The sequence below is a fragment of the Nicotiana tomentosiformis genome, chromosome 10 (genome assembly GCF_000390325.3).
Source record: "Nicotiana tomentosiformis chromosome 10, ASM39032v3, whole genome shotgun sequence".
In the NCBI taxonomy this organism is placed as follows: Eukaryota; Viridiplantae; Streptophyta; class Magnoliopsida; order Solanales; family Solanaceae; genus Nicotiana; species Nicotiana tomentosiformis.
In genome coordinates, this window is record NC_090821.1 from 29161837 (window position 1) to 29188737 (window position 26901).

The window sequence follows — 26901 nt, forward strand, 5'->3', positions numbered from 1 at the left end:
ACCCGTCATGCATTAACACTCTCCCTTACCATATAACAATGAAAAAGTGAAAGCAGGGAGATACAATCGACAAGAACAAGCCTTACTTCAACAATGGTTCCACAATACCAATCTCATCTTTGGAATCAATCCTCAATTATCACAAAAGCTCGTAAACACGATAGGAATGATCAATTTAGTAAGTAACTAGTCTAAGCATGGATAACAAGATCAAGGTAAGCAATAAACTACAAGAAACAAGCCTCACCGGCATGCTTAAACCCGACAACAATGCATAAGTACTTATCACCTCACATATACGTTGTACCCAAGATCGAAACAAGTAGGAAATACACAAACAAGTCCTAATCCCTCAAGTCGAGGTTAACCATGACACTTACCTCACTTCAAAGGTCCACTCAAAGCTCAATCACAGCTTTTCCTTTCAAACAAGCCTCCGAACCAATGGAATCTAACAAATTACCAACCAAACGATTCAAATTAAGCCTTAGGAACTACTCACGATTGCAAAGGATTCAATTTAGGTCTGAAAAAGTGAACAAAAGTCAACCCCCGGGCCCGCTTGGTCCAATCCCGTAATTCAGATCAAAACTCGATTACCCATTCATCCCGAGCTCGGTTATGCAATTTGTTTTGGAATCCGACCTCAATTTGAGGTCAAAATCCCGATTTTACAAAAATCCCTAATTCTACCCAAACCCCCAATTTCCACCATGAAAACACAAGATTTTAGATTGAAATCTTAGGAAATGTAGTGAAAGATTGAAAGAAACAAGTTTAGAATCACTTACCTATGATTTGGGGAAGAAATGTTCTTTGAGAAATTGCCTCTAGGGTTTCTTGTTTTGAAAATTTAGAAGAATGAGCAAAAATCTCGTCTAAGACAAGTTTTACCCACCTGCGGATGTCGCAATTGCGATATAAGGTTCGCAATTGCGAACATCATAATTGCGAGAAAGAGGTTGCAATTGCGAACACCTTCAGAAATTCGAGTGACCGCAAATGCGATAAAACAGCCGCAAATGCGAACCCTGCAACCCTCGCAAATGCGGCCCTACCTTTGCAAATGCAAAGATTCTCAAACAGTGCTGAGTCGCATATGCGACTCTGCCTTCGCAAAAGCGGAATAGTCAAGTTCGCAAATGCAAAATTTAGCCTCGCAAATGTAAATCCATCAGAGGTCGCAAATGCGATGTCTGATCTCGCAAATGCGAGATCAGAGGCCTGCACTAGAACTAAAAACACCAGCAACATTTCTAAGGCCAATTTCACTCTGTAGCCTATCCGAAACTCACTCGAACCCTCGGGGCTCTAAATCAACTAAGCAGACAAGTCTAAAAACATCATACGAACTTGCTTACGCGATCAAATCGCCAAAATAACACCTTGAACTACGAATTGAACACCAAATCAAATGATATTTTCAAGAAAACTTTGAAACTTCTATTTTCACAACCGGACATCCGAATCATGTCAAACCAACTTCGTTTCTCACCAAATTTAATAGACAAGTCATAAATATAGTATTGGACCTATACCAGGTTCCGGAACCAAAAATACGGACCAATATCCAAAAAGTCAAACCTTGGTCAAACATTTCAAAATCATTAAGCCTTTAACTTTCAAATTTCTACAAAGTGCAATAACTCGGGCTAGGGGCTTTCGAATTCGATTCCGAGCATACGCCCAAGTCCCAAATCACGATACGGACCCAACGGGACTGTCAAAACATGAATTTGGGTCTGTGTGCTCAAAACGTTGACCGAAGTCAACTCAAATGGATTTTAAGGCAAAATTTTCATATTTTCTCAGTTTTTAACCTAAAAGCTTTTCAGAAAATGCCCGGACTGTGCATGCAAATTGAGAAAGGCTAAAATGAGGTATTTAAGGCTTCAAAGTGCAGAATTAGGTTCTAAAACATAAGATGACCTATCGGGTCATCAGATTCTCCACCTCTAAAATAATTGTTCGTCCTTGAACGGACATAAAAAAGTAACTGGGCTGGTGAAAATGTGGGGATATCTACTCCGCATGTCCGACTCGGACTCCCAAGTAGCTGCCTCAATGGGCTGACCTCTCCATTATACTCGGACTGAAGGATAACTCTTCGACCTCAACTGACGACCTCTCTCCCACCATGAATGCAACATCACGAACTCTACGGTCAGCATAACTCTTCTACCTGGACTGAGCTGTGCGAAGTTAATCCTAAATAATCTTGACCTTATCCAAGGCATCATGTACTAAATATGTACCCAACAACTGAGCCTCCCCCGGCTCGAACCATCCAACTGTAATGCCTCATAGGGAGCCATTTGAATGCTCGAGTGGTAGCTGTTGTTGTAGGCAAACTCCGAGAGCGAAAAGAACTGATCCCAAGAACCTCCAAATTCTATAACACAAGTGCAGAGCGTATCCTCCAATATCTGAATAGTGCGCTCGGACTGTCCGCCCGTCTGAGGATGAAATGTTGTGCTCAGCTCCACATGCGTGCCCAACTCACGTTGTACTGCCCTCCAAAAGTGCGAGGTGAACTACATACCTCGATCAGAAATGATAGACATGGGCACACTGTGAAGACGGACGATCTCGCAGATATAAATCTCTGCCAACCACTCTGAAGAATAGGTAACTGCCATAGGAATGAAATGCGCTGACTTGGTCAGTGTGTCCACAATGACCCAAACTACATCGAACTTCCTCTAAGTCCGTGGGAGTCCAACAACGAAACCCATAGTGATACGCTCCCACTTCCACTCAGGAATCTCTAACTTCTGAAGCAAACCATCCGGTCTCTGATGCTCATACTTTACCTACTAATAATTTAGACATCGAGCTACATATGCAACTATGTCTTTCTTCATTATCCTCCACCAATAATGCTGCCGCAAGTCCTAATACATCTTGGCGGCACCCGGATGAATAGAATACCGAGAACCGTGCCACACTGTGTCCCTAAGGACCGTCAAATGAGGGTCGTCATACTGCCGCTCCCTGATGCGCTCAAATAAGGAAGACCGAGTGACTGTACAAGCTAGAAAACGACTGGGATCAGAAACATCCAACCTTACGAACTGATTGCCTAAATCCTGAACATCTAATGCAAGCGGTCTCTTACTGACTGGAATGTACACAAGGCTGCCCATACTCGCTGCCTGTCTACTCAAGGCGTCAGCCACCACATTGGCCTTCCCGGGATGATACAAGATGGTGATATCATAGTCTTTTAATAGCTCCAACCACCTCTTCTGTCCCAAATTGAGATCCTTTTGCTTGAACAAATACTGTAGGCTCCGATGATCCGTGAAACCTCACACGACACACCGTAAAGATAGTGCCTCCAAATCATCAGCGCATGAATAATGGCTGCCAACTCTAAGTCATGGACATGGTAATTCTTCTCATGAACCTTCAACTGTTGTGATGCATATGTAATCACCCTGCCATTCTGCATCAATACTACACCAAGCCCAAAATGGGATGCATCACCATATACCGTATAAGATCCTGAACCCGTGGGCAACACCAACACCGGTGCTGTAATCAAAGCAGTCTTGACCTTCTAAAAGGTCATCTAACCATCTCAACGGGGCACCCTTCTGGGTCAACCTGGTCTACGAGGCTGCTATAGATGAAAAACCCTCCACAAACTGACGGTAATAACCTGCTAATCCCAATAAACTCCGGATCTCCATGGTTGAAGTGGGCCTAGGCCAGTTCTGAACTGCCTCAATATTCTTAGGATTTACTTGAATGCTCTCTACTGATACAACGTGCCCCAAGAAAGCGACCGAATCCAACCAAAACTCGCACTTTTAAAACTTAGCATATAAATGGCTGTCTCTTAGAGTCTGAAGTACAATCCGAAGATGCTGCTCGTGCTCCTCTCGAATGTGGGAGTAGATCAAAATATCATCAATAAACACAATCACAAAGGAGTCCAAATAAGGCTTGAACACTGGGTTCATCGGATCCATAAATGCTGCTGGGGCATTTGTCAACCCAAAGGACATCACTAGAAACTCACAATGCCCGTACCGAGTCCGAAAAGCTGTCTTAGGGACATCGGATGCCCTAATCCTCAACTGATGGTAGCCCAACCTCAAATCAATCTTCGAAAATGCCTTGGCACCCTGAAGCTGATCAAATATGTCATCAATCATCGACAATGGATATTTGTTCTTTATGGTGACTTTGTTCAACTGCTGATAATCTATGCACATCCTCATCGATCCATCCTTCTTCTTCACAAACAACTCATGCGCACGCCTAGGCGAGACACTAGGTCTAATGAAGCCCTTATCAAGCAAATCCTACAACTGCTCCTTCAATTCTCTCAACTCTGGCGGGGCCATACAGTATGGAGGAATAGAAATGGGCTGAGTGCCCGGAGCCAAATCAATACAAAAATCAATGTCCATGGAAGGAACCTCCGCAATAGAATCGCGGACATAAGCCAAATAAGCTAGACACCCCTTCTCGACCATACGCCGAGCCTTCATATAAGAGATAAACCTATTGGTAGAATGGCCAGGAATCTCTCTCCACTCTAATCAAGGCAACCCCGACAAGGCTAAGGTCACTATCTTAGCGTTACAATCCAATATAGCGTGATATGGTGACAGCCAATCCATACCCAAGATAACATCGAAATCTACCATATCGAGAAGTAGAAGATCTGCACTAGTCTCAAGATTCCCAATGGTGACCACACTCGAATGATAAACGCGGTCTACAATGATAGCATCTCCCAATGCTTGTGACTTGTGAGACCAAGACAACCTAGTGCTCTGATACCAACTTGTCATGACCCGGAATTCCCACCTTCAGGATCGTGATGGCGCCTAATATTTCACTTGCTAGGCAAGCCAGTGTTAGAGGATTCTTTAAGCCAATTTTAGTCAATTACATTAACAGAAACAATCAAGCTAAATAGAAGCTAAAACTGAAATGTGGAGTAACATAAAGCCCATAATATCTGATACAATTCGTATCAGGAGTCACAACTCACGAGCTTCTAAGATTTTCTACAAACAGAGTCTGAAAGAAATACAACTGTTCTAAAAGAACAGAAACAGTAAAATAGGGGAGATAGAAGAGGACACCAAGGTATGCGGACGCCAGCAGATCTACCTTGAGTCTCCAATAAGTAAGTCCAAGCCGCTAAGCCTCACGATCAGCTAGGACCGATACAAAAATCTGCACAAGAAGTGCAGATTATAGTATGAGTACAACCGACCCCATGTACTCGTAAGTGTCGAGCCTAACCTCGACGAAGTAGTGACGAGGCTATGACAAGACACCCACATAATAAACCTGTGCAGATAACAGTATATGTACAAGAAAACAACAATAATAGCTAAACATGTACTATTGGGAAGGGACATGCTAAAGGGGGGAAACAGGATATAAGAGATACAACGGAAATGATAACCAGAGCAATCAATATGCCTTTAACCAGTGAAAATAATTAACACAATAAAGGAGATTGCACGGCATAACCCTTCGTGCTTTTACTCTCAACCTCACAATGAAAGAAAAATATTGCACGGCATCACCCTTCGTGCTTTTACTCTCAACCTCACAATGTAAATCAATAGATAAGGCATGAAATCACCCTTCGTGCGTTAACTTTTATAACATGGCCAGCATCACCCTTCGTGCATTAACAATCACAATATGGCATGGCATCACCCTTCGTGCATTAAATCTCATAACATAGCACGGCATCACCCTTCGTGCATTAACTCTCATAACATGGCACGACATCACCCTTCGTGCATTAACACTCTCCCTCACCATATAACAATGAAAAAGTAAATGCAGGGAGATAGAATCGACAAGAACAAGTCTTACTTAAACAATGGTTCCACAATACCAATCTCAACTTTGGAATCAATACTCAATTATCACAAAAGCTCGTAAACACGATAAGAACGATCAATTTAGTAAGTAACTAATCTAAGCATGGATAACAAGATCAAGGTAAGCAATAAAGTATAAGAAACAAGCCCCACCCGCATGCTTAAACCCGACAAAAATGCATATGTACTCGTCACCTCACATATATGTTGTATCCAACATCTAAACATGTAGAAAATAGACAAACAAGTCATAATCCCTCAAGTCGAGGTTAACCACGATACTTATCTCGCTCCAAAGGTCCACTCAAAGCTCAATCACAACTTTTCCTTTCAAACAAGCCTCCGAACCAATGGAATCTAGCAAATTAGCAACCAAACAATTCAAATTTAGTCTTAGGAACAACCCACGATTGCAAAGGATTCAATTTAGGACATTATTGAAAAAGTCAACAAACGTCAACCCCCAGACCCGATTGGTCCAATCCTGAAATTCGGACCAAAACCCAATTACCCATTAACCCCCGAGCCCGGTTATGTAATTTGTTTTGGAATCCGACCTCAATTTGAGGTCAAAATCTTCATTTTATAAAAATCCCTAATTCTACCCAAACCCCCAATTTCTACCATGAAAACACAAGATTTTAGGTTGGAATCTTAGGAAATGTAGTGAAACATTGGAAGAATCATTGAAAGAAACTATTTCCACAACTGGACGTCCGAATCAGGACAAACCAACTCCGTTTGTCATCAGATTTGACAAACAAATCAAAAATATAGTATTGGACATATACTAGGTTCCAGAACAAAAATACGGACTCGATATCCAAAAATTCAAACCTTTGTCAAATATTTCAAAATCATTAAGCCTTTAACTTTCAAATTTCTACAAAGTGCAATAACTCGAACTAGGGACTTCCGAATTGATTTTGGGCATACACCCAAGTCCCAAATCACGATACGGACTCACCGGGACCATCAAAATACGAATTCGGATCCGTTTGCCTAAAATGTTGACCGAAGTCAGCTCAAATAGATTTTAATACTAGAAATTTCATATTTTCTCATTTTTAACATAAAAGCTTTTCGGGAAAACACCCGAACTGCGCATACAAATTGAGGAACACTAAAATGATGTATTTAAGGCTTGAAAGAATATAATTAGGTTCTAAAACATATGATGACCTATCGGGCCATCACAAAAATCAATTAGGACTTTTTCGTGGACGTAATGTGGGCTGAGGGACTGGTAGGATATATTTAGGAACAGTGGTTCACCCTCCTAAGAACTATAACACATCACATGATCAATTTTAAACACATATTTCCTCAATACAACTTAAACTTCACAAACAATATCACCCCCAAAAAATATTCCCTTTTTCTTTAAGCACTATATTTACACTCCATTAGCAAAAACAAGATATTTATTCATCTACATTTTTTTCTTTTTCTTTTTCGTTGCAATTTCCACTAGTGGCGTATTCTTTAATAAAGTAAGTGCACCTTTTTTCTTTCATTGGTTCCACTCAAAAGACACCCCACACTTAGTCCTTACTTCTTCTAGCGCTCATTTCACAATTAAAGTGCTTTCAGAGGTAACAAGATCAAAATAATGCCAATTAAGAGAAAAATGAATGTGGGCTTGTAATGTGAGTGCCAAATAAACGTCTATAGGCTCAAAAGGGTTTACTAGAGATCAATTTTATTTGTGATAAGCAATTAAGCTCAAAAAGATCAAAGAAAGCCTAAAATTATTTTTTCAACCGAGCATCAGCTAAAATTTCAATTCACTCACATATCGGGCAAGTTCTAGACTCAATCACAATAACATAGACTACACATAATCTTACTTCATACATGGTACATGACTGAGTAAGGACGGTTCCATTCCAACTCTAGTTTTCACGGAGCCACGAGATATTAAGCATTAAGCATAAAGTGAACATAAGTCAAGTAAATGAGACATAGGCTTCACAAGATATGCTATCCAATCTGTACAGGCATCATAGACAATTTTAACATATAGGGAAGAAACTACACATGCCGGAGCCTAAATATGCAACTATCAAGCAAGTCGAAGGAGCCTAGGAATTACATCATTCTTCCTCCTTTTATTACCTAATATTAATCTATTCTAAAAATAAAATAAAATACAACCCGTTTCGACCTGCATCCCATGAAATATAACCGAGGCACAAAAAAAAACCACGGGGGATTATCCCTCAAGAAAACTGTATAGGAGATCCATCGTCAGGAAAAGTCCAATGTTTTCTATTGTTTTTTTTTTAATTTTAAAATTTATCACCTAAAATACTACACTCCTATAAAAAAAACAAAAATACAAAACTGAAAAAAATAAGAAATTAATATACTAATATAATACTACTAATGATCTAAGGAAATTATCCCAGTCCACACTTAAAAGAGTACAGTGTCCCAATGCACAAATAAAGGAAAAAAAATAATGAGGGTGGACAAGAAACTCCCTGAAAGGCCAAAGGCCGAAGTACTAGCAGCTCACGGGGTACTTAGACTACTCCTTAGGATGGTCCTTTGTATGGGTACCTCATACTAGTTCCAACCATCCGGCTCACTTTTGCACACTTTTAGTGGCTTTTCTTTCTATGCTCATAATCCTACAAAATAAAATATCATTACAAAAATAATAGAAAAAAATTAAAATAAATAAATAAATAATAGAAAGCAGTAAAGCTGGGTTGCCTCCCATCAAGTGCCTAAGTGAACGTCGCGGCACGACGTGAATGATTTTTTGCCTCCACCTCAAACTTATGAATTGTACCCCTAACATGGCATCTAGTCTGCGACTATGCTCCTTTGACGGGGATAGAAAGATAACCAGGCCAAGTAATAAAATTTTCACTCTACACTTTTCGGCCTTTAGATGAGGAATATAATTCTGTCTTTCTTGCACAACAAATTCAAGAATATAGGCACTCTCATCCTCACTCTTTGACTCCTCATAGGCTCACATGGCTCGATTACTGTCTTACTATCTAAACACAATGTTGAAAAATAACTGTAATGAGGTCTAATGTGCCCTAACTCATGAATTATGCTGCTATTTACATCCCCATATATACACACACTCAAGTCTGCAAAAGTTATGTTATTTACTCTCTCACATGACTCTAGAGCAGTTTTCACAACATTATGATCATCAAGAAAAATATGGTCTAATGATTGGTATTATTGTTTTATCTCCTCAATTTAGTCTATAAGATATTTTTCAGTTCACACAACTCATCATTAAATTATTGGGCGTTACATGCTTCAACCTTTCTACTCAAATCTGCATCCAAGTTGTGCACAACCGATCAAAAATTATTTTATGTGCAAGCTCAACTCTATCCTTAGACCAATCATTCTTCAACGTTGTTAGAAGACAATGCCATTTCGCATATTCCCCTAACCGATAATATCCGTCCCAATGCCAAACCTTACTCCCATATTCAAATTCAGATCTCCAAGAGGTCAGTCCATGAAAACGCTAAAAATACGGCCCATATAAATCTTCCGTCAACCAAGTGTCTTCATCAATAACCTTTCCTCTGTGTATTTCATCCCAAGATGTCATGCTGAGAGTCTAGAAACACTCTAAAAAATCAAATAGTTATAAGAATAAATGTGCAAATATTAAAGGGGTTACTAGTTTGCCTGATAAGAGGAATAATGAGCAAGATTTACAAAAGACAAACTATTGCAGGCCAATAATGAATGTGCAAATATTAAAGGGGTTACTGGTTTGCCTGATAAGAGGGATAATGAGTAAGATTTACAAAAGATCAACAGTAATTGTGAAGTTATTGGAAAGGCGGTGGTCAAGAGAAAGGGGATAAAGTTTTGTTGGTCGTATCACCTAGCAAAAAGGCTGCTATAGATCAAACAAAATAAAAAGTTGCAGCATCAAATATCTGCTGTGCTAATTCTTTTGATGCTGGGAAGGAACTAGCTAATACTGGTTCGAATTTGGAGGACACTGTTGCACAACTGCCACTACTTTTCTAGCCGTACCTGGGAGTGTTAAAACTGCAGCTACAGATGATCTTGAAATAACATCAGCTTATGCAGTTTCTAATGTACAGAAGGAGGGACAAGAACTGGAAGGTGTTAGTGTATTGCAAAATAACACTACTAAAGGTTCTGAGAGACTATTTAAACACACTCAACACACTCCAAAAAAGGTTTCTGCTATGCAACAAACTGATTTGAAGCTAGGCGACTGGGAATTGCAATTTCATCCAGTTCTGGATGATGTTGGGAAAAAAGTGCAGCAGCTTCAACATAAGGCAGCCTCAAGAAACAGTACAATGCTGCAGTTTTCCAGCCCTCGTGTGGATAACATTATCAAAGACGCCCATCTGATGCCAAAAACTGAAAGTACTTTGACTGGAAAACTAAAGATCAAGCTTAATTTGGATGCTCCATATTTCATTCCTAGAAAGTCTCTTGGTGCTACATGTATTCACAATGCAGTAACCCCACCAAATGATGGGCGGGAACATATTGGAACAAGCAAAGCAGGTGCTATCTGGATGAAAAATGCAGCAACAAAAAGGACTGGGCAGCAGCAGATTTTTGCAAACACTCCAGCTGATACTCTTCTGTCTGGTCAATATGCAACAACACCAGCAGTTGTTGGACAGCATAAGCAAATTGCAAGCATGCCACAAGCAGTAATATCAATTCCAAATGCTGGGCAGCAGCAGCAGCATTTATAAGCATGTTTTGTAGTAACTACTACACAAGCTGGACAACAGCAATTGGTTACAACCACTCCAGCTATTTTTGTGAATGAGGAAGTAAATGTTAGATGACTCCCAATGAAAGTTTCCAAACAAAAACAGGCAGCCCCAACTACATCTACAAGGTCCAAACGTTCAATAAAAAAGTCATGAATTTTGAAGACATTCTGAAGAGGTTTGATGAAGATGATCAAGAACTACAAATTGAAGAAGTTACAAATTTGGGCAACAAGGGACAAGAATCAAATTCCTACTACATCTTATTTTACCATTTTATTAGTATAGTCATTTGTAATATCATCACGGAGTATGTTATAAACTATGTGATGATCATAGAATATTTAGTGCTCTCTAGCTCTTTCTTTTTACATGCTTGTTAGTAGGCGAGGATATTTATGCCTCACTAGGATTAGTAAGGTAAGGTTAGGCCCAATATGTGGTTGCTCATGTCCTGTGCCTTTGGAAAGACATCCAAATGGCTATGAGATTATATGTCCTTGTGAGACTTTGCCGGCAGATCCATGATCCTCTACATGAGACTGCCACCATAAGGCAATGTAATTCACAGGGGAGTGATTATATAGCCAAGGCATACAGGCAACACTACTAGTGCTATTGTCCCCTTTATTTGTACTTTTCCTATGTATTGCGCTTTTCTTTTCTATTATTAATAAAATAACTACCGGGCACGCTTAGTAGTATAATTTGCCAAAAAAAAAATACCATCACAGGAAACTGATTCTGAGGCACTAGTTGAACAGGAAATGTTGAAGCAAAAAATTAACTTTTCAGGTGGAAGGTTATGATGTGATCAGGCAGAGGAGGATTCATATGAAGGAGATTTATCTGAAGGATATGAGGAGGAAGATAGTGCTACATTGGAAACTGATGATGAGCCACAAGGTGAAAAAATCAGTGTGAATGGAAAGACTAACAAGGATGGTGTACATACAGATGAGAAGATTACAAAAATGAATGGTACTTCAGTTGAGGTGGAAGGTTCAAACTATTCTATGCATAAAATACCAATGAATGAATGAATTGATCCTGCAGATCCTGGTGGAGGTGAGAAGCAGCAAATTGCAAATAAGGAGAACAAAAATCCAACTCAGGAGCAGTTGGAACTGATAGGGCATAATGAAGTCATTACAAGTCCAAATGTTGCTGAACAATTGATCAAAGAAACTACAACCAGATCTGCAACAAAAACTCTGATTCCTAAGCCAAATAAGAATCAAATTGTGGTACTTGAAGAGCATAAAGAAATGGAGGATAATTCTGGAGTTAAGGGAAGAGATTTAGATGCAGAATTAATATATCAAAATTTCAAGAATATTGCTAGACAAAGGGATTTATCACCTAGACACATGGAAAAATGTATAGAAAAAGGAGGCAAATCAGCTGCTAGAGGCAAACAAAAAGCGGGTCAAGGAGGTTCCTAGTGTGCAACCACCTAGGATCCAAACAAGGAGAAATGTTTCCAAATTCATCAATTAGAGATGAATGCTCTTATATGGAATATTAGATCAGTTAATACTCAAGGAGCTTTTGAAAGGCTCATCACAATGCAAAAAAAATATCATTTTTATTTTATTGGGATCATGGAACCAATGCAACAATCAAGGAAATTAGAGAAGTACAAAAGGCAAATTGGATTTTCATAGGAAATTGTGAATACATCTAAAAAGATTTGGGCTTTTATTGATGAAAGGTTTGATGTAACAGTAGTGACTGATATGGTGCAACATTTAACTTTGAAGTTATATGATACTGAAGATCACAAAGAGTTCATTCTTACCCTTGTTTATGCTAAGTGTGATCACATTGAAAGAATTGAGCTTTGGGATTCTTTGTATTATTTGGCTCGAGATATGACTATACCATGGCTAGTGGAGGATGATTTCAATGTTATTTGGGATGAAGAAGAGAAATTTGGAGGGCTGCCAGTTTCGCTAAATGAAGTAGATGACTTCATGCACTGTATGGACACTTGTAATCTTACTGATATGGGCTTAAAAGAAAGTATATATAATTGGTGGAATGAGAGAGCGGAAGAAGATTGCATTTTCAAGAGATTAGATCGAGTGTTTGCAAACATGGAGCTACAACAGTTATGGCCAGGATTGGAGATCACTCGTTTGTCTAAGATTGGGTCATACCATTGTCCTTTGTTACTTACATATAATCCAGATTCAGTACCAATTAAGAAGAGCTTCAGATTTCTTAAGTTCTGGACAGAACATGAGTCATATAAGGCAGTGGTGAAGGAGAATTGGCAAGCAGATTTTCATGCAAATCCATTCATTCTTTTCAACCACAAGATTAAGAGATTGAAGAAGGCATTATCCACATGGAGTAGGGTAATATTTGGTGATATTTTTCAGAAGATAGATAGCCTGGAGGAAGTGGTTAGAGTGCATGAAGCACAGTTTGAATTAAATCCTATGCGGCAAAATAGGAAGAGGCTTCAAAAGGTCCAGGCAGAGTTGATCAAATATCTGACATTAGAGGAGAAGTTCTGGAAACAAAAATCTGGAATGACATGGTTCAATGATGGAGATAGAAATACCAATTTCATTCATGCACACGTAAATAGGAAGAGAAAGAGATTATAACTGAAAAGAATCTGAAATAGTGATGGTGACTGGATTGAAGATAAGGAAGCAGTGGCTGATGAGGTTGTGAAGTTTTTTCAAGCACAGTTTCATGAATATGTAGTTCCTTCAAAATTTGGAATCATTGATCATGTACCTCACATGGTGGATATGGAGCAAAATTAAGAACTATTGAGGTAACCTACTGGAGAAGAGGTGAAGCAGGCAGTGTATGGGCTAAATAGTGACAGTGCTGGAGGGCCAGATGGATTCAATGGTAGCTTCTTTCACTCTTGCTGGGACATTATTGGAGATGATGTGGTGGAGATGGTGAAGGAATTTTTTAATGGGCATGAACTACCTAGGTTTATCACTCATACAAACCTAGTTCTATTACCTAAGAAGAAGGAAGTGCACACCTTTTCTGATATGCAACCTATAAGTCTCAGTAACTTCATAAATAAAGTGTTCTCTAGAGTCATACGTGACATGTTAATTGGCGTTCTACCTAATCTAATCTCAGATGAATAGGCTGGATTTGTGAAGGTTAGAAGCATTGTGGAGAATGTTCTGTTGACTCAGGAAATTATCACTGATATCAGATTGAGAATTAAGGCAGGTCCTAATGTTGTAATCAAGCTTGATATGACTAAGGCATATGATAGACTTTTATGGATATTTCTAAACAAGATGTTGAGGAAGATGGGCTTTGTTGAGAGGTTCATTAGCTGGGTGTTTGGAATAATATCAAATAATTGGTACTCAGTGCTAATCAATGGGCAGCCACATGGATTTTTCAAGTCTACAAGAGGAGTTAAGTAGGGAGATCCTCTATCTACTGCACTTTTCATCTTAGCAGCTGAGGCAATGTCCAGAGGATTGAATGCTCTCCATTTGAATCTATACTTTTGTGGATTTGGTTTGCCAAAGTGGAGTCCTAAGATCAATCATTTGGCGTATGCAGATGACACTATAATATTCTCTTCTTCATGTGCAATTTCATTAAGATTGATCATGGAAGTTTTGACAAATTATAAAGCAGCATCAGGTCAGTTAATTAACAAAGCCAAATCTGTCATATATATGCATCATCTTACAAATGAAGAAGTAGTGAGGAAGGTGGAAAGGGTTACTGGGATTACTAGGTAGGATTTTCCATTCACTTACTTGGGATGTCCAATATTTTATGCTAGAAGAAAGATGGAATTTTATCAACGACTCATGAACAAGGTGTTGAATAAAATGCAGGCATGGAAGGGCAAGCTTTTATCTATAGGAGACAGGGCAGTATTGATATCACATGTGTTACAAAGTATGCCTATTCACCTGTTGCCAGCAGTCAATGCACTAGCATCTATGATCAACAAACTTCATAAACTCATGGCAAGATTTCTTTGGAGTAATTCGATTGTGTGTGGAAGCAGACACTGGGCTTATTGGGACACATTATATTTGCCACATGAAGAAGGGGGAATAGGATTTAGATCACTCCATGATGTGTCTAAAGTATTATTTTGCAAGCTATGGTGGAATTTTTGTACTAAACTATCCTTATGGAGCTCATTCATGAGCCAAAAATATTGCAAGAAGGTGAATTCTATTGTAGTTCCTTAAAGAAAAAATAGTTCTCATGTTTGGGTAAAAATGATAGAATGCAGGGATCATATTGAGCACCAAATAGCATGGCAACCAAAGATGGGATCCTCCTTGTTTTGGTTTGAGAATTGGACTGGATTGGGGTACCTCTATTTCATCACTCCACCAGATTTCTTCTACGATGAATCGATCCAGAATGTTTGGGAAGTAGTTTGAAGTGGAGCATGGGATGATCATAGGTTAAGGATATTGGTGCCTAAAGATTTGGCTAATCATATTATTCAGAACATCAAGCCTCCTGTTGATAATATGGTACTGGACAAGCCATATTGGATGTTCGAAACAAGGGGAGAGTTTAGTGTTAAATCTGCATGGAAATATGTCAGGAAGAGGAAGGAACCTTGAAATGCATATAAGATGATCTGGGTGAAAGAATTGCCTTTCAAAGTGTCATTATTTAAGTGGAAAGTGTGGAAGAATAAGCTGCCGTTAGATGATTTTTTCAAAAGGCTAGGATATTTAATGGCTTCTAAGTGTTGGTGATGTGTGCAACCTCAGGAGGAAACACTACCACACTTGTTTTTCAAGTTATATGCTGCCAGGAAAGTGTGGTACTATTATGTTGAAGGATGGACGTTGCACCAAACTGTGATGAAGTATTGGACAACACAAGTGATTCCAAGACTACAACCAATAATGCAGGCTCTATCATCGATCATTGTATGGAAATTATGAAAAAGGAGAAACTGCTATAAATATGGAGATGCAGTATCAGTGAATATGGCCATCTATCAGGTATCAACCACTCTTCAATATCTAGTAAAGGTCAGAAAGCCTAACCTTCAAAATGTCCCACATAAATGGCCAGATTTGATTCATATGATGGAGTAATATACTCCTAAACTGAAGTACACGAAGGTACTGTGGGAGCTTCCTGAGCATGGATGGATAAAAGTCAACACAGATGGAGCATCGAGAGGCAATCCAGGTAGGAGTTATTTTGGCTATGTGTTGAGGAATGAAGAAGGAAATGTTGTGTATGCATGTGGCAAGGAAATACCAGAAGTGACAAACACAGAAGCTGAGGTGTGAGCCATCTTAGAAGCATTGAAATACTGTGTGGAGCATGACTATATTCTTATTTATTTGCATATTGATTCAATGCTTGTTAAGAATATAATTCAGGGGAATGGATTACACCATGGTCTGTGGTTGTGTATGTTGAGGAGATAAGGGAGTTGATGGGGAGATGTCATTTGAAAATATCACATACATTCAGAGAAGGTAACCAGTTGGCAGATCACATGGCCGACTACGCTCTGGATAATGGACCTATGGAATGCAGCAGTTTTGGAGAGCTGGATGTCAAAGGGAGAACAATTGTCAATAGTGATAAGTTGCAATGCCCATATTTAGGAGTAAAGGTTGCAAGAAGTTAGGAGAAGAGGAGAAAAGGGTTAGCAGGAGAAGGGAGAAGTCTGGGAACATACTCGATCATCATGCTCAACTCCTTATGGAGGAGAGTATGGTGACAATAATTTTTTCTAACCTAGTTTTCTTTTTTGCAGGAAACACTGCTGTAACCATGCCATAACCCTTGAACAACTCTCATTTGGTGGTATTAGTACTATGTACTTATTCCAATGAGAGGGAAGCAAGGGTAGGCACAAGCATGGCATTGGTGATGCTTAGGAGACAGCTGAGTGATTACGATATTATGGGGGAACTTTGGTATTAGAATTTTCATGTCCACTGTTCTATTGTGTTAAATATAGTAATCAACTTAGCAATTGCTTACAAAATACAAGTTGACAAGGTTAGAATCAAACACAAGAAACAAACACTACCCAAAATTCCATGGATGGGGCGGTGTATTTCGAAGGACTTCATAGGGTACATAAGCTGGACAACATGTAGCTCCTCTACACCTACAACATTAGTGATATGCAAGGAAAAGTTTTCAGGAGGAGATTCACACATAGGTCCAGGAATCGTGCTGTAATTCTAGACACAAGAGGTCATGGTCACAACACTGCCCAATTTTATATGGGTGAGGCATTGCTTTTCAAAGGCGTATATGGGCTACAAGATATGGACAACATGGAGTTGCTTAGCATCAACAATACCTACAACACACAAGGAAGGTATTCCATGGGGAGCTTCACATTCAAAGGCATGGATCATGAACAAAATCTGGGCTCAGAATGGCATAGTCACCATGCACATTAAGTACTGGGCACTTGAAAAAAATGCAATATTTGGTTGCAGATCTGGGTATCGCAAATATGTGCAAGTATTCAACACATGAGAATGCACTCTTTCATGCAAAGGATATAATCACCACAAGGTGGAAATTCACTAACAAGCAGGGCCAATATGGCAAACCCACAAGAATTGTTGCTAATTGTGGCCATCTTTAGACACTTTTTAGTATATAATGTGATATCAATTTTGAGCACATCACTCAAGATTGATAAAAGGGAGTATGTAATTTCATTACATAGGCAGCTACACTACTTAGACTCATTGACATTATATTTTTTTTTATTCTTAGATATATATAAAAACCAGCCCTAGGCTCCTCGCCTAGTGAATTTATTTAAAAGAAAAAGTCTAATATAGAAAAATAGCCAATTCTAAGTCCCTGGCAACAGCGCCAAAAACTTGTTGCGGCCAAATACACATGCAAGTATACGCGATCGTCAAGTAATAAAGTGATTAAAATTCAGATGTCAAACCCACGGGGACTTGTGATTAACGATTAAATAAATTAGACTATCCAAATTATCTAAACAGGGATTAAACCCAAAAGTATTTGAATCTAATCTAATTAAAATAAAGAAAAACAAATAGTGAACTCTGAACAAAAGAATAGCAGATTTTTATGCTATCAATGCGAGGAAAAAGATCTAGGATCATGGCCTATCTAATAATCCTATTGTATTCTTCAATTGAATTACCTAATTAATTTATCTGGTTGTCACGACCAAAAAAATCTCACCACAAGCGTCGTGATGGCACCTAGTCTCTAAAACTAGGTAAGCCGATTTTTCATTACATTTCGAAGCCATTTTTTTTAAACGAAACCAACAACGGAAATAATTATAACAACCTCCCAAGATTGGTAGTACTGAGTCACGAACTCTAACATAATACATAAAATGATCTCAATGATCGAATACTCAATACTGTTTGATTAAAAATTAATAGTACAATGAAATGAACAAACTCCAAGGGACTGCGATGACCAAGCAGCTCTACCTTAAATATTTGTGATCACACTCTAACTCTGTCCAGGTCCGATACCTTCAATACCTGGCTCTGCACAAAACTGTGCCGAAGTGTAGTATGAGTACACCATGGTCGGTACTCAGTAAGTATCAAGACTAACCTCAGTTGAGTAGAGACGTGTTACAGTCAAGACACTCACTAGTCAAATAACCTGTACAATATAGCAGTATACAATAGTACTGGAAAACAACTAGAAATGATCACAACAAACTCAACCAGTGATATAACAACAAGGCAATAAGAACATCATAATTATTAATCAGACGAATAAGGAACACAATTACAATTAATAAGTCAAGTCCTTCAAATATAAATCTTTCACATATTATTCTTTAAGATAAATATCGTTCGAATATACTTCTTTTGAATAATTATCTTTCAAATATAATTCTTTCCAATAAATATATTTTCAAGTAAAAGTGACCATATCACACCTTATTTCACAATCATAAAAATTACGGGTCTCAGCCCACTTTCATATTTTTCACGGCACCTCGTGCCCATATTTCTATCACCATCACACCGACAACTCACGTGTCAATAATAAAATTATCATATTTTTTTCCTGGCACCTCATGCCCATATTATTTTTATAAGTGCACGGACAACTCACGTATCAAAATATCAGTGTATATAAGATCCGCATGATCAATTTATTTTCAATAAAGTAAGGTTAACAATCTTTAAATAAAGAAAGAAATCAACAAAAAGATAAGTTTATTTTTAGAAATCATTTGAGTGAGAAAAAAATGACATTTTCATTAAAATAAAGCATCACCTAAACTACTGAATTGGATATAGAATTTATTAAATTAAACATACTAGAAATTGTTCTTTTATTTAAAATAACTCAATCATCAAAAACAGGTACAACCCAAAAAATACAAATCCTCAAAGTCTCGTACGAAAAGTCAAGGTCAGCACAATACATCAAGAAATACAAAACACTTAATATTAAGTCAAATAATACATCACGAAAAATACAAGAATTTACACATTACAGTAAAACAAAATAACCAAACGCAAGTGCATCCATAGAAAAATATCAACAAAAGGGCACTCCTGAAGTACTGTCTCGTAGTCCCAAAAGTAAATATGCAAGACAGGGGGAATCTCCCGAGGTACTGCCTTGTAGTCCCAAAAGTAAATATGCAAGACAGGAGAAATCTCGTGAGGTACCGCCTCGTAGTCCCAAAAGTAAATATGCAAGACAGGGGGATCTCCCGGAATACCGTTCTGTAGTCCCAAAGTAAATATGTAGGGCAGGGGGATCTCTCAAAATACCGTTCCGTAGTCCCAAAGTAAATATGTAAGGAAGGGGGATCTCCCGGAATACCGTTCCGTAGTCCCAAAGTAAATATGACTTCAACAACTGCAATTCAAGTACTCACATATCACAAATGGCTCATCAAGTGCTCAAATATTACAACATATCACAAATTGCACATCGAGTGCTCAAATATTTTAACTTGCCACAGAAAATCAATAATACATTATTTTTCACAATTAGGAGCCCATGGCTCGACCATAATGTGCACAAATTCTTAACAAAGTATATTTCACATAAATTCAAGGTGGCAATCACACCAAATCATCATATAAAAATAATTTCAACAAACAAAGATCTAGGCATAACAAATAGAGGTTTTAATAAGCGCCAATAATTTCCAATTTAACACGTAAGGGCATCTATGGATTTTTTAATCAATGAACTTCGCACATATAAACCAAGTACGTACTCGTCACCTCGCGTACATGGTTTTCAATTACACAATTTGGACATAAGACTCAATGCCTAAGGGAAAATTCCCCCACTCGAGGTTAAGCAAGACACTTACCTTTTTGAAGTTATGCCGATATTCCAAAATCGTCTTCTTGCTTGAATTGAACTCCAGGCCGCTCAAATCTAACCAAATTAATTGTATATCTTCATTAAAATTCATCGAAAATAATTCCGGATAATAATATGTCGACTTAAAAATTTATTCTAAAAAGTCAACAAAAGTCAACGCGGGACCCGCTTCTCGGAACCCTACATAATTATTATGAAATCCAAACACCCATTCCGATACGAGTTCAACTATACCAATTTTATTGAATTCCAATAACAACTCGACTTCTAAATCTTAAATTTTTGTTTTTGGAAGATTTTACAAAAATCTTGATTTCCTCCATTTAAATCCGAACTAAACGATGAATATAATTATAGATTCATGAAATATAATCACTTTAGGATATAGAACACTTACCCCAACCCAGCTTGTGAAGAATCCTTCCAGAATCGCCCAAATCCGAGCTCCAAAAAGTCCAAAACGAAATGCCAAAAATGACCAAGTTCCATCCTTATGTTTCTTCCCAGTTTCGCACATGCAGACCTTTTAGTCGCACCTGCGAGCTCGGTTTTGCGAGTAAAACCTCGCTTATGCGGAAGTGCACTGCCCAATCGACCATTGCATTTGCGAAAGCTTTTCCGCTTCTGCGATCACGCAGGTGCGGGATATTTTTCGTGCCTGCGACCACTGCCTAGGCCTTTTCCTTTCTCTTCTGTGACTTAAATTTCGCATATGCGATTGCGCATCTGCGATCAATTTCATCGCAGAAGCGATGAAACAAGTGGCTAATTTCCAACAGTTCCTTCAAGTCAAATTTTGATCCGTTTAACCATCCGAAACTCACTCGAAGCCCCCGAGACCTCAGCCAATTATACCAACATGTTCCAACATGCAATACAAACTTAGTCGAGGCTTCAAACCACGTCAAACAACGCCGGAATTATGAATCGTGTATCGAATCGAATTCTAAGTTTTCAAATCTTTCAACTTCAATATTTTGCGCCGAAACATATCAAATCAATTTGGAATGACTTCAAATTTTGCACACAAGTCATAATTGACGTAAGGGAGCTATTCCCATTTCCGGAATCAAAATCCAACCTTGATATAAAAAATTCACCCTTCGGTCGGACATTTCAAAAATCTTATATTTTTCCAACTTTCGCCAAAATGTGTCGAATTGTCCTACGGACTTCCAAATCCAAATCCGAGCATACGCCTAAGTCCGAAATCATCATACGAAGCTATTTCCATCATCAAAATTCCATTCCGGGGTCGTTTGCTCAAAACTCAACTCTCTGGTCAACTCTTTCCATTTAAGCTTCTAAACAAGAATTGTTATTTTAATTAAATTCTGAAAATGAAACTCGACCACATCCACGGGTCATAATACATATTACGAAGCTTCTCGAGACCTTAAGCCACTGAATGGGGCATAAATTCTTAAAAAGGCAAGTCGGGTCGTTACATTCTCTACCTCTTAAACAAGCGTTCGTCCTCGAACGTTTTAAGAATTATTCTGAGGTTACCAAATTGATGATTTTACTTTTACACGTATACTCATGGTTGATTCCACGTTACCGTATTTGAGATAAGCCTGACAACATCATCTCATTTGAGATTATTTCTTTTATCCATATTTGTAAACTTTAAGATCAATTTCTTACACTCCAACATTTCAAAAGGTCTAATTTTTCACAACAACGCACGATATTAGTCTCAACTGGCTATAGCAACTCGTGCCTACGCACACATCAATTTTTCTTGATAGTGTTGAAGTACTTCAAAATTTTTCTAGGGTGTTACATTCTCCCTCGCTTAGGATAATTCGCCCTCAAACACATAACATAACTTATATCTTCCTTTGCAAATCTCAATCCTCCAAATTTTTACTAACTCCCAAATTTTTCAGAAATTTCGACAGAGTCTCCCCTGTAATTGGGCCTATCCACCTGCCAGAGTAACACCAAAACAACTCCTTACAACACATCCACAATCCAACACAATACCACAAGGTATATATCAATAACACCAATCTCAGCATTACAAGCACTGCAATATCATAATGATATCAGGACATGAAGCACATCATATGTATGCTCATCACCACATCTTTGGTCTTAAAAGCTGTTCATAATTAATTCCATCATCATCAATTAATCTCATATTAACTACCACCTCATTTCGAATTTTCACAACACTTACAACAGAATGTGAGGTATGAAGACCTCATGATTGCTTACTCTGATTAATGAGTTACATTTAACGCCACATGGGCACTCATCTCATAGGTTAAAACTCAATGTTTACAGCACCAAAATGGCTGAATATGCACAGAAAAATACACAAGAATTATCATATAAGCCTAACAGGCATGACTCCCTATTAATACTATTGTACAATTAAATTTCACATAGGAAAATTTTTTAAACTAATAAATATTTCACCACAAGGACCTCATCCTTACATAACTTCCATCACGGCTTGCAGCTCGGTTTAAATATTTCACATCATGTAAAAATGCGAGGATCTCGTCCTCAAGTCCGAATCACAAGTATGTTGCACATTGTGCCAACTGAAATTTTCAATTTCCTTTCTTTCTTCTTTTTAATATATTTCATAAATAATTTTCACAACATATAATAAACCCTCCTACTTGTAGGGCATATAATTCATAAAAATTGGAAATAATTATTCCGAAACACATTAAACTCACTGCAATAAATAATAAAATTTTACTTTTGGACTTATAGCCCTCAATGGTGTACAAAAATAAATGATAGACACGGCCTCACACCTTCAAATCTCCCAACAGGGATAATCATATAAGTGTGTCACAAATTTACGAAGCTCACCCATAAGTGGAGCATAATAGGAGGACTCACCTCAATATTCAGAACCAAATCAAATTAAGAAAAATATCCTTTTTATAATAAATCCGGATCATACCTGTAACGACACCATATGGTGTATCGGCCTCAACCAAATCATAGCATTTATAACAACGGGTCGGGCCTTCACCTCTTAGGCACCCACTACCCGTCTGTCCTCTACCTCTAACTGACTGTGCACATGAAGTATTAACTGGAATAAAGCTTGTAGTTGGAGTGTTATGATGAAATCCACCACTCCCAAGTCTGGGACAATTTCTCTTGATGTGTCTAGTATCACCACACTCATAACAACCCCTCTGCGGGTTTGGCTGCTCATACTGAGTCTGTGCCGGATAACTAGAATAACCATTATAGAAACCTCGTGCCGGTGGTGTATTAAAAGAACTTACTGGAATACCTCGAGTATTCTGGAATTGTTTTCATGACCCCATTGATACTGAAATGTAGAATTATTAACGACGCGGGAATACCGCAAGTCCTAGCATCATCCCATACAAATCTCAACTCTTAATCATATACAAGTTTCGGAGAACCTTTCAATACAACAAAAATACATCTCAGGCCAAAACTCATATAACATATGACCCCACAATCTGATCGTTGATAGTGGACTCCCTCACTTGGCGCGAAGCTATAGGACACATTCCGATGATCCATAATACTAACCTTCATCGCTCGTAGGACACCGGTCATAAGACACCTCAAGCCATTTATTTGGCGCATGTCATCCTCATGATAGTTAAACTCGCTTCCTCCAGTGCCTTTGTTGCGTATGTACCCTTAGCTAAATAGAAATCCTATACGAACTACATAGTCTCTAATACTACCAACTACTTCAGATCTACATCGACCCCGTGACCCTACCACAATTGTGATGTTTAGCTAATTAATTAAACCTTCTTAATATCATACTTATCAACCAGATGTCAGAACCTGCTGCACCTCAATATGAACAACTGAATGATCTCTTAATACTTCCGCATCCTCGATCTGGACAACACGTTGTAATAATGGTTGAGCAACCCTGGCCCCCTTATAACCCCTTTATAGTATCACGAACTGTTGGCAAATAGTTGACACCGAGTGCGCAATTTCATACACGAGTGGATGCAAAAGGACATAAGATATATGCTTCAAGCTGAATAAATGTCGCACGATAAAGAATGAAAGAAGTGAAAATTCCTAACAGTTCTGTAGCCTCTCGAAGATAAGTACAGATATCTCCGTACCGATCTGCAAGACTCTACTAGACATGTTTGTGACTCGTAGAACCTATGAACCTAGTGCTCTAATACAAACAGTCACGACCCGAAAATTCCACCACAAGCGTCGTGATGGCACCTAGTCTCTAAGACTAGGTAAGCCGATATTTCATTACATTTCTAAGCCATTTATTTTTAAATGAAAACAACAACGGAAATAATTATAACAACCTCCCAAGACTGGTAGTACTGAGTCACGAACTCTAACATAATACATGAAATGATCTCAATGATCGAATACCCAAAACTGTTTGATTAAAAATTAAAGTACAATGAAATGCACAAACTCCAAGGGACTGCGACGACCAAGCAGCTCTACCTTGAATCCTTACGATCACACTCTAACTCTGTCCAGGTCCGATACCTCCAATACCTGGCTCTACACAAAAATGTGCAGAAGTGTAGTATGAGTACACCATGGTCGGTAATCAGTAAATATCAAGACTAACCTCAGTGGAGTAGAGACGAGGTACAGTCAAGACACTCACTAGTCAAATAACCTATACAATATAGCAGTATACAATAGTACTTTTAAATAACTAGCAATGATAACAACAAACTCAACCAGTGATATAACAACAAGGCAATAAGAACATCATAATTATTACTCAGGCGAATAAGGAACACAAGTACAATCAAAGTCAAGTCCTTCAAATATAAATCCTTCACATATTATTCTTTAAGATAAATATCTTTCGAATATACTTATTTTGAATAATTATCTTTCAAATATAATTCTTTACAATAAATATATTTTCAAGTAAAAGTCACCATGTGACACCTCATTTCATAATCATAAAAATTACGGGTCTCAGCCTACGTTCATATTTTCCTCGGCACTTCGTGCCCATATTTCTATCACCATCACACCGACAACTCACGTGTCAATAATAAAAGCATCATATTTTTTCCCGGCACCTCATGCCCATATTATTTTCATAACTGCACGGACAACTCACGTACCAAAATATCAATGTATATAAGATCCACATGATCAATTTATTTTCAATAAAGTAAGGTTAAAATCTTTAAATCAAGAAAGAAATCAACAAAAAGATAAGTTTATTTTTAGAAATCGTTTGAGTGAGGAAAAATGACATTTCCATTAAAATAAAGCATCAGCTAAACTACTAAATTGGATATTGAATTTATTAAATTAAACATACTAGAAATTGTTCTTTTATTTAGAACAACTCAATCATCAAAAACAAGTACAACCCAAAAATACAAATCCTCAAAGTCTCGTATGAAAATTCAAGGTCAGCACAATACATCAAGAAATACAAAACACTTAATATTAAGTCAAATAATACATCACGGAAAACACAAGAATTTACAAATTATAGTAAAATAAAATAACCAAAGGCAAGTGCATCCGTAGAAAAATATCAACAAAAGGGCACTCCCGATGAACTGCCTCGTAGTCCCAAAAGTAAATATGTAAGACATGGGGAATCTCCCGAGGTACCGCCTCGTAGTCCCAAAAGTAAATATGCAAGACAGGAAAAATCTCCCGAGGTACCGCCTCGTAGTCCCAAAAGTAAATATACAAGACAGGGGGATCTCCCGGAATACTGTTCCGTAGTCCCAAAGTAAATATGTAGGGCAGGGGGATCTTCCGGAATACCGTTCCGTAGTCCCAAAGTAAATATGCAAGGCAGGGGGATCTCCCAGAATACCGTTCCGTAGTCCCAAAATAAATATGACTTCAACAACTGCAATTCAAGTACTCACATATCACAAATGGCTCATCAAGTGCTCAAATATTACAACATATCACAAATTGCACATCGAGTGCTCAAATATTTCAACTTGCCACAGAAATCAACAATACATCATTTTCCACAATAAGGAGCCCATGGCTCGACCATAATGTGCACAAAATCTTAACAAAGTATATTTCACATAAATTCAAGGTGGCAATCACACCAAATCATCATATAAAAATAATTTCAACAAACAAGGATCTAGGCATGACAAATAGAGGATTTAATAAGTGCCAATAATTTCCAATTTAATATATAAGGGCATCTAAGAATTTTTTAATCAATGAAATTCGCACATATAAACCAAGTACGTACTCGTCACTTCACGTACATGGTTTTTAATTACACAATTTGCACATAAGACTCAATGCCTAAGGGAAAATTCGCCCACTCGAGGTTAAGCAAGACACTTACCTTTTTGAAGTTATGCCGATATTTCAAAATCGTCTTGTTGCTTGAGTTGACCTCCGAGCCACTCAAATCTAACAAAAATAATTGTATAACTTCATTAAAATTCATCGGAAATAATTCCGGATAATAATATGTTGACTTAAAAATTTATTCCAAAAAGTCAACAAAAGTAAACGCGGGACCCGCCTCTTGGAACCCAACATAATTTTCATGAAATTAGACCACCCATTCCGATACGAGTTCAACCATACCAATTTTATTGAATTCCAATAACAACTCGACTTCCAAATCTTAAATTTTTGTTTTTGAAAGATTTTACAAAAATCTTGATTTTCTCCATTTAATTCTGAACTAAATGATGAATATAATCATAGATTCATGGAATATAATCACTTTAGGATATAGAGCACTTACCGCAACCCAGCTTGTGAAGAATCCATCCAGAATCGCCGAAATCCGAGCTCCAAAAATTCCAAAACGAAATGCCAAAAATGACTAAGTTCCACCCTTATGTTTCTCCCCAGTTTCGCACATGCGGACCTTTTAGTCGCACCTGCGAGCTCGCTTTTGCGAGTAAAAACACGCTTCTGTGGAAGTGCACTGCCCAGTCGACCATCGCATTTGTGAA

At 38.1% G+C, this 26901-nt stretch overlaps 1 protein-coding gene across 1 annotated transcript; it reads left to right on the top strand.

Moving 5' to 3' along the window:
• Positions 1-12363: 12363 nt before the first annotated feature.
• On the top strand, positions 12364-14043 carry LOC138899934 (uncharacterized). Its single transcript, XM_070186635.1, has 3 exons — positions 12364-13215; positions 13447-13551; positions 13753-14043. The coding sequence occupies exons 1-3, from the start codon at positions 12364-12366 to the stop codon at positions 14041-14043; spliced, it is 1248 nt and encodes a 415-aa protein (XP_070042736.1).
• The last annotated feature ends 12858 nt before the right edge of the window (positions 14044-26901 follow it).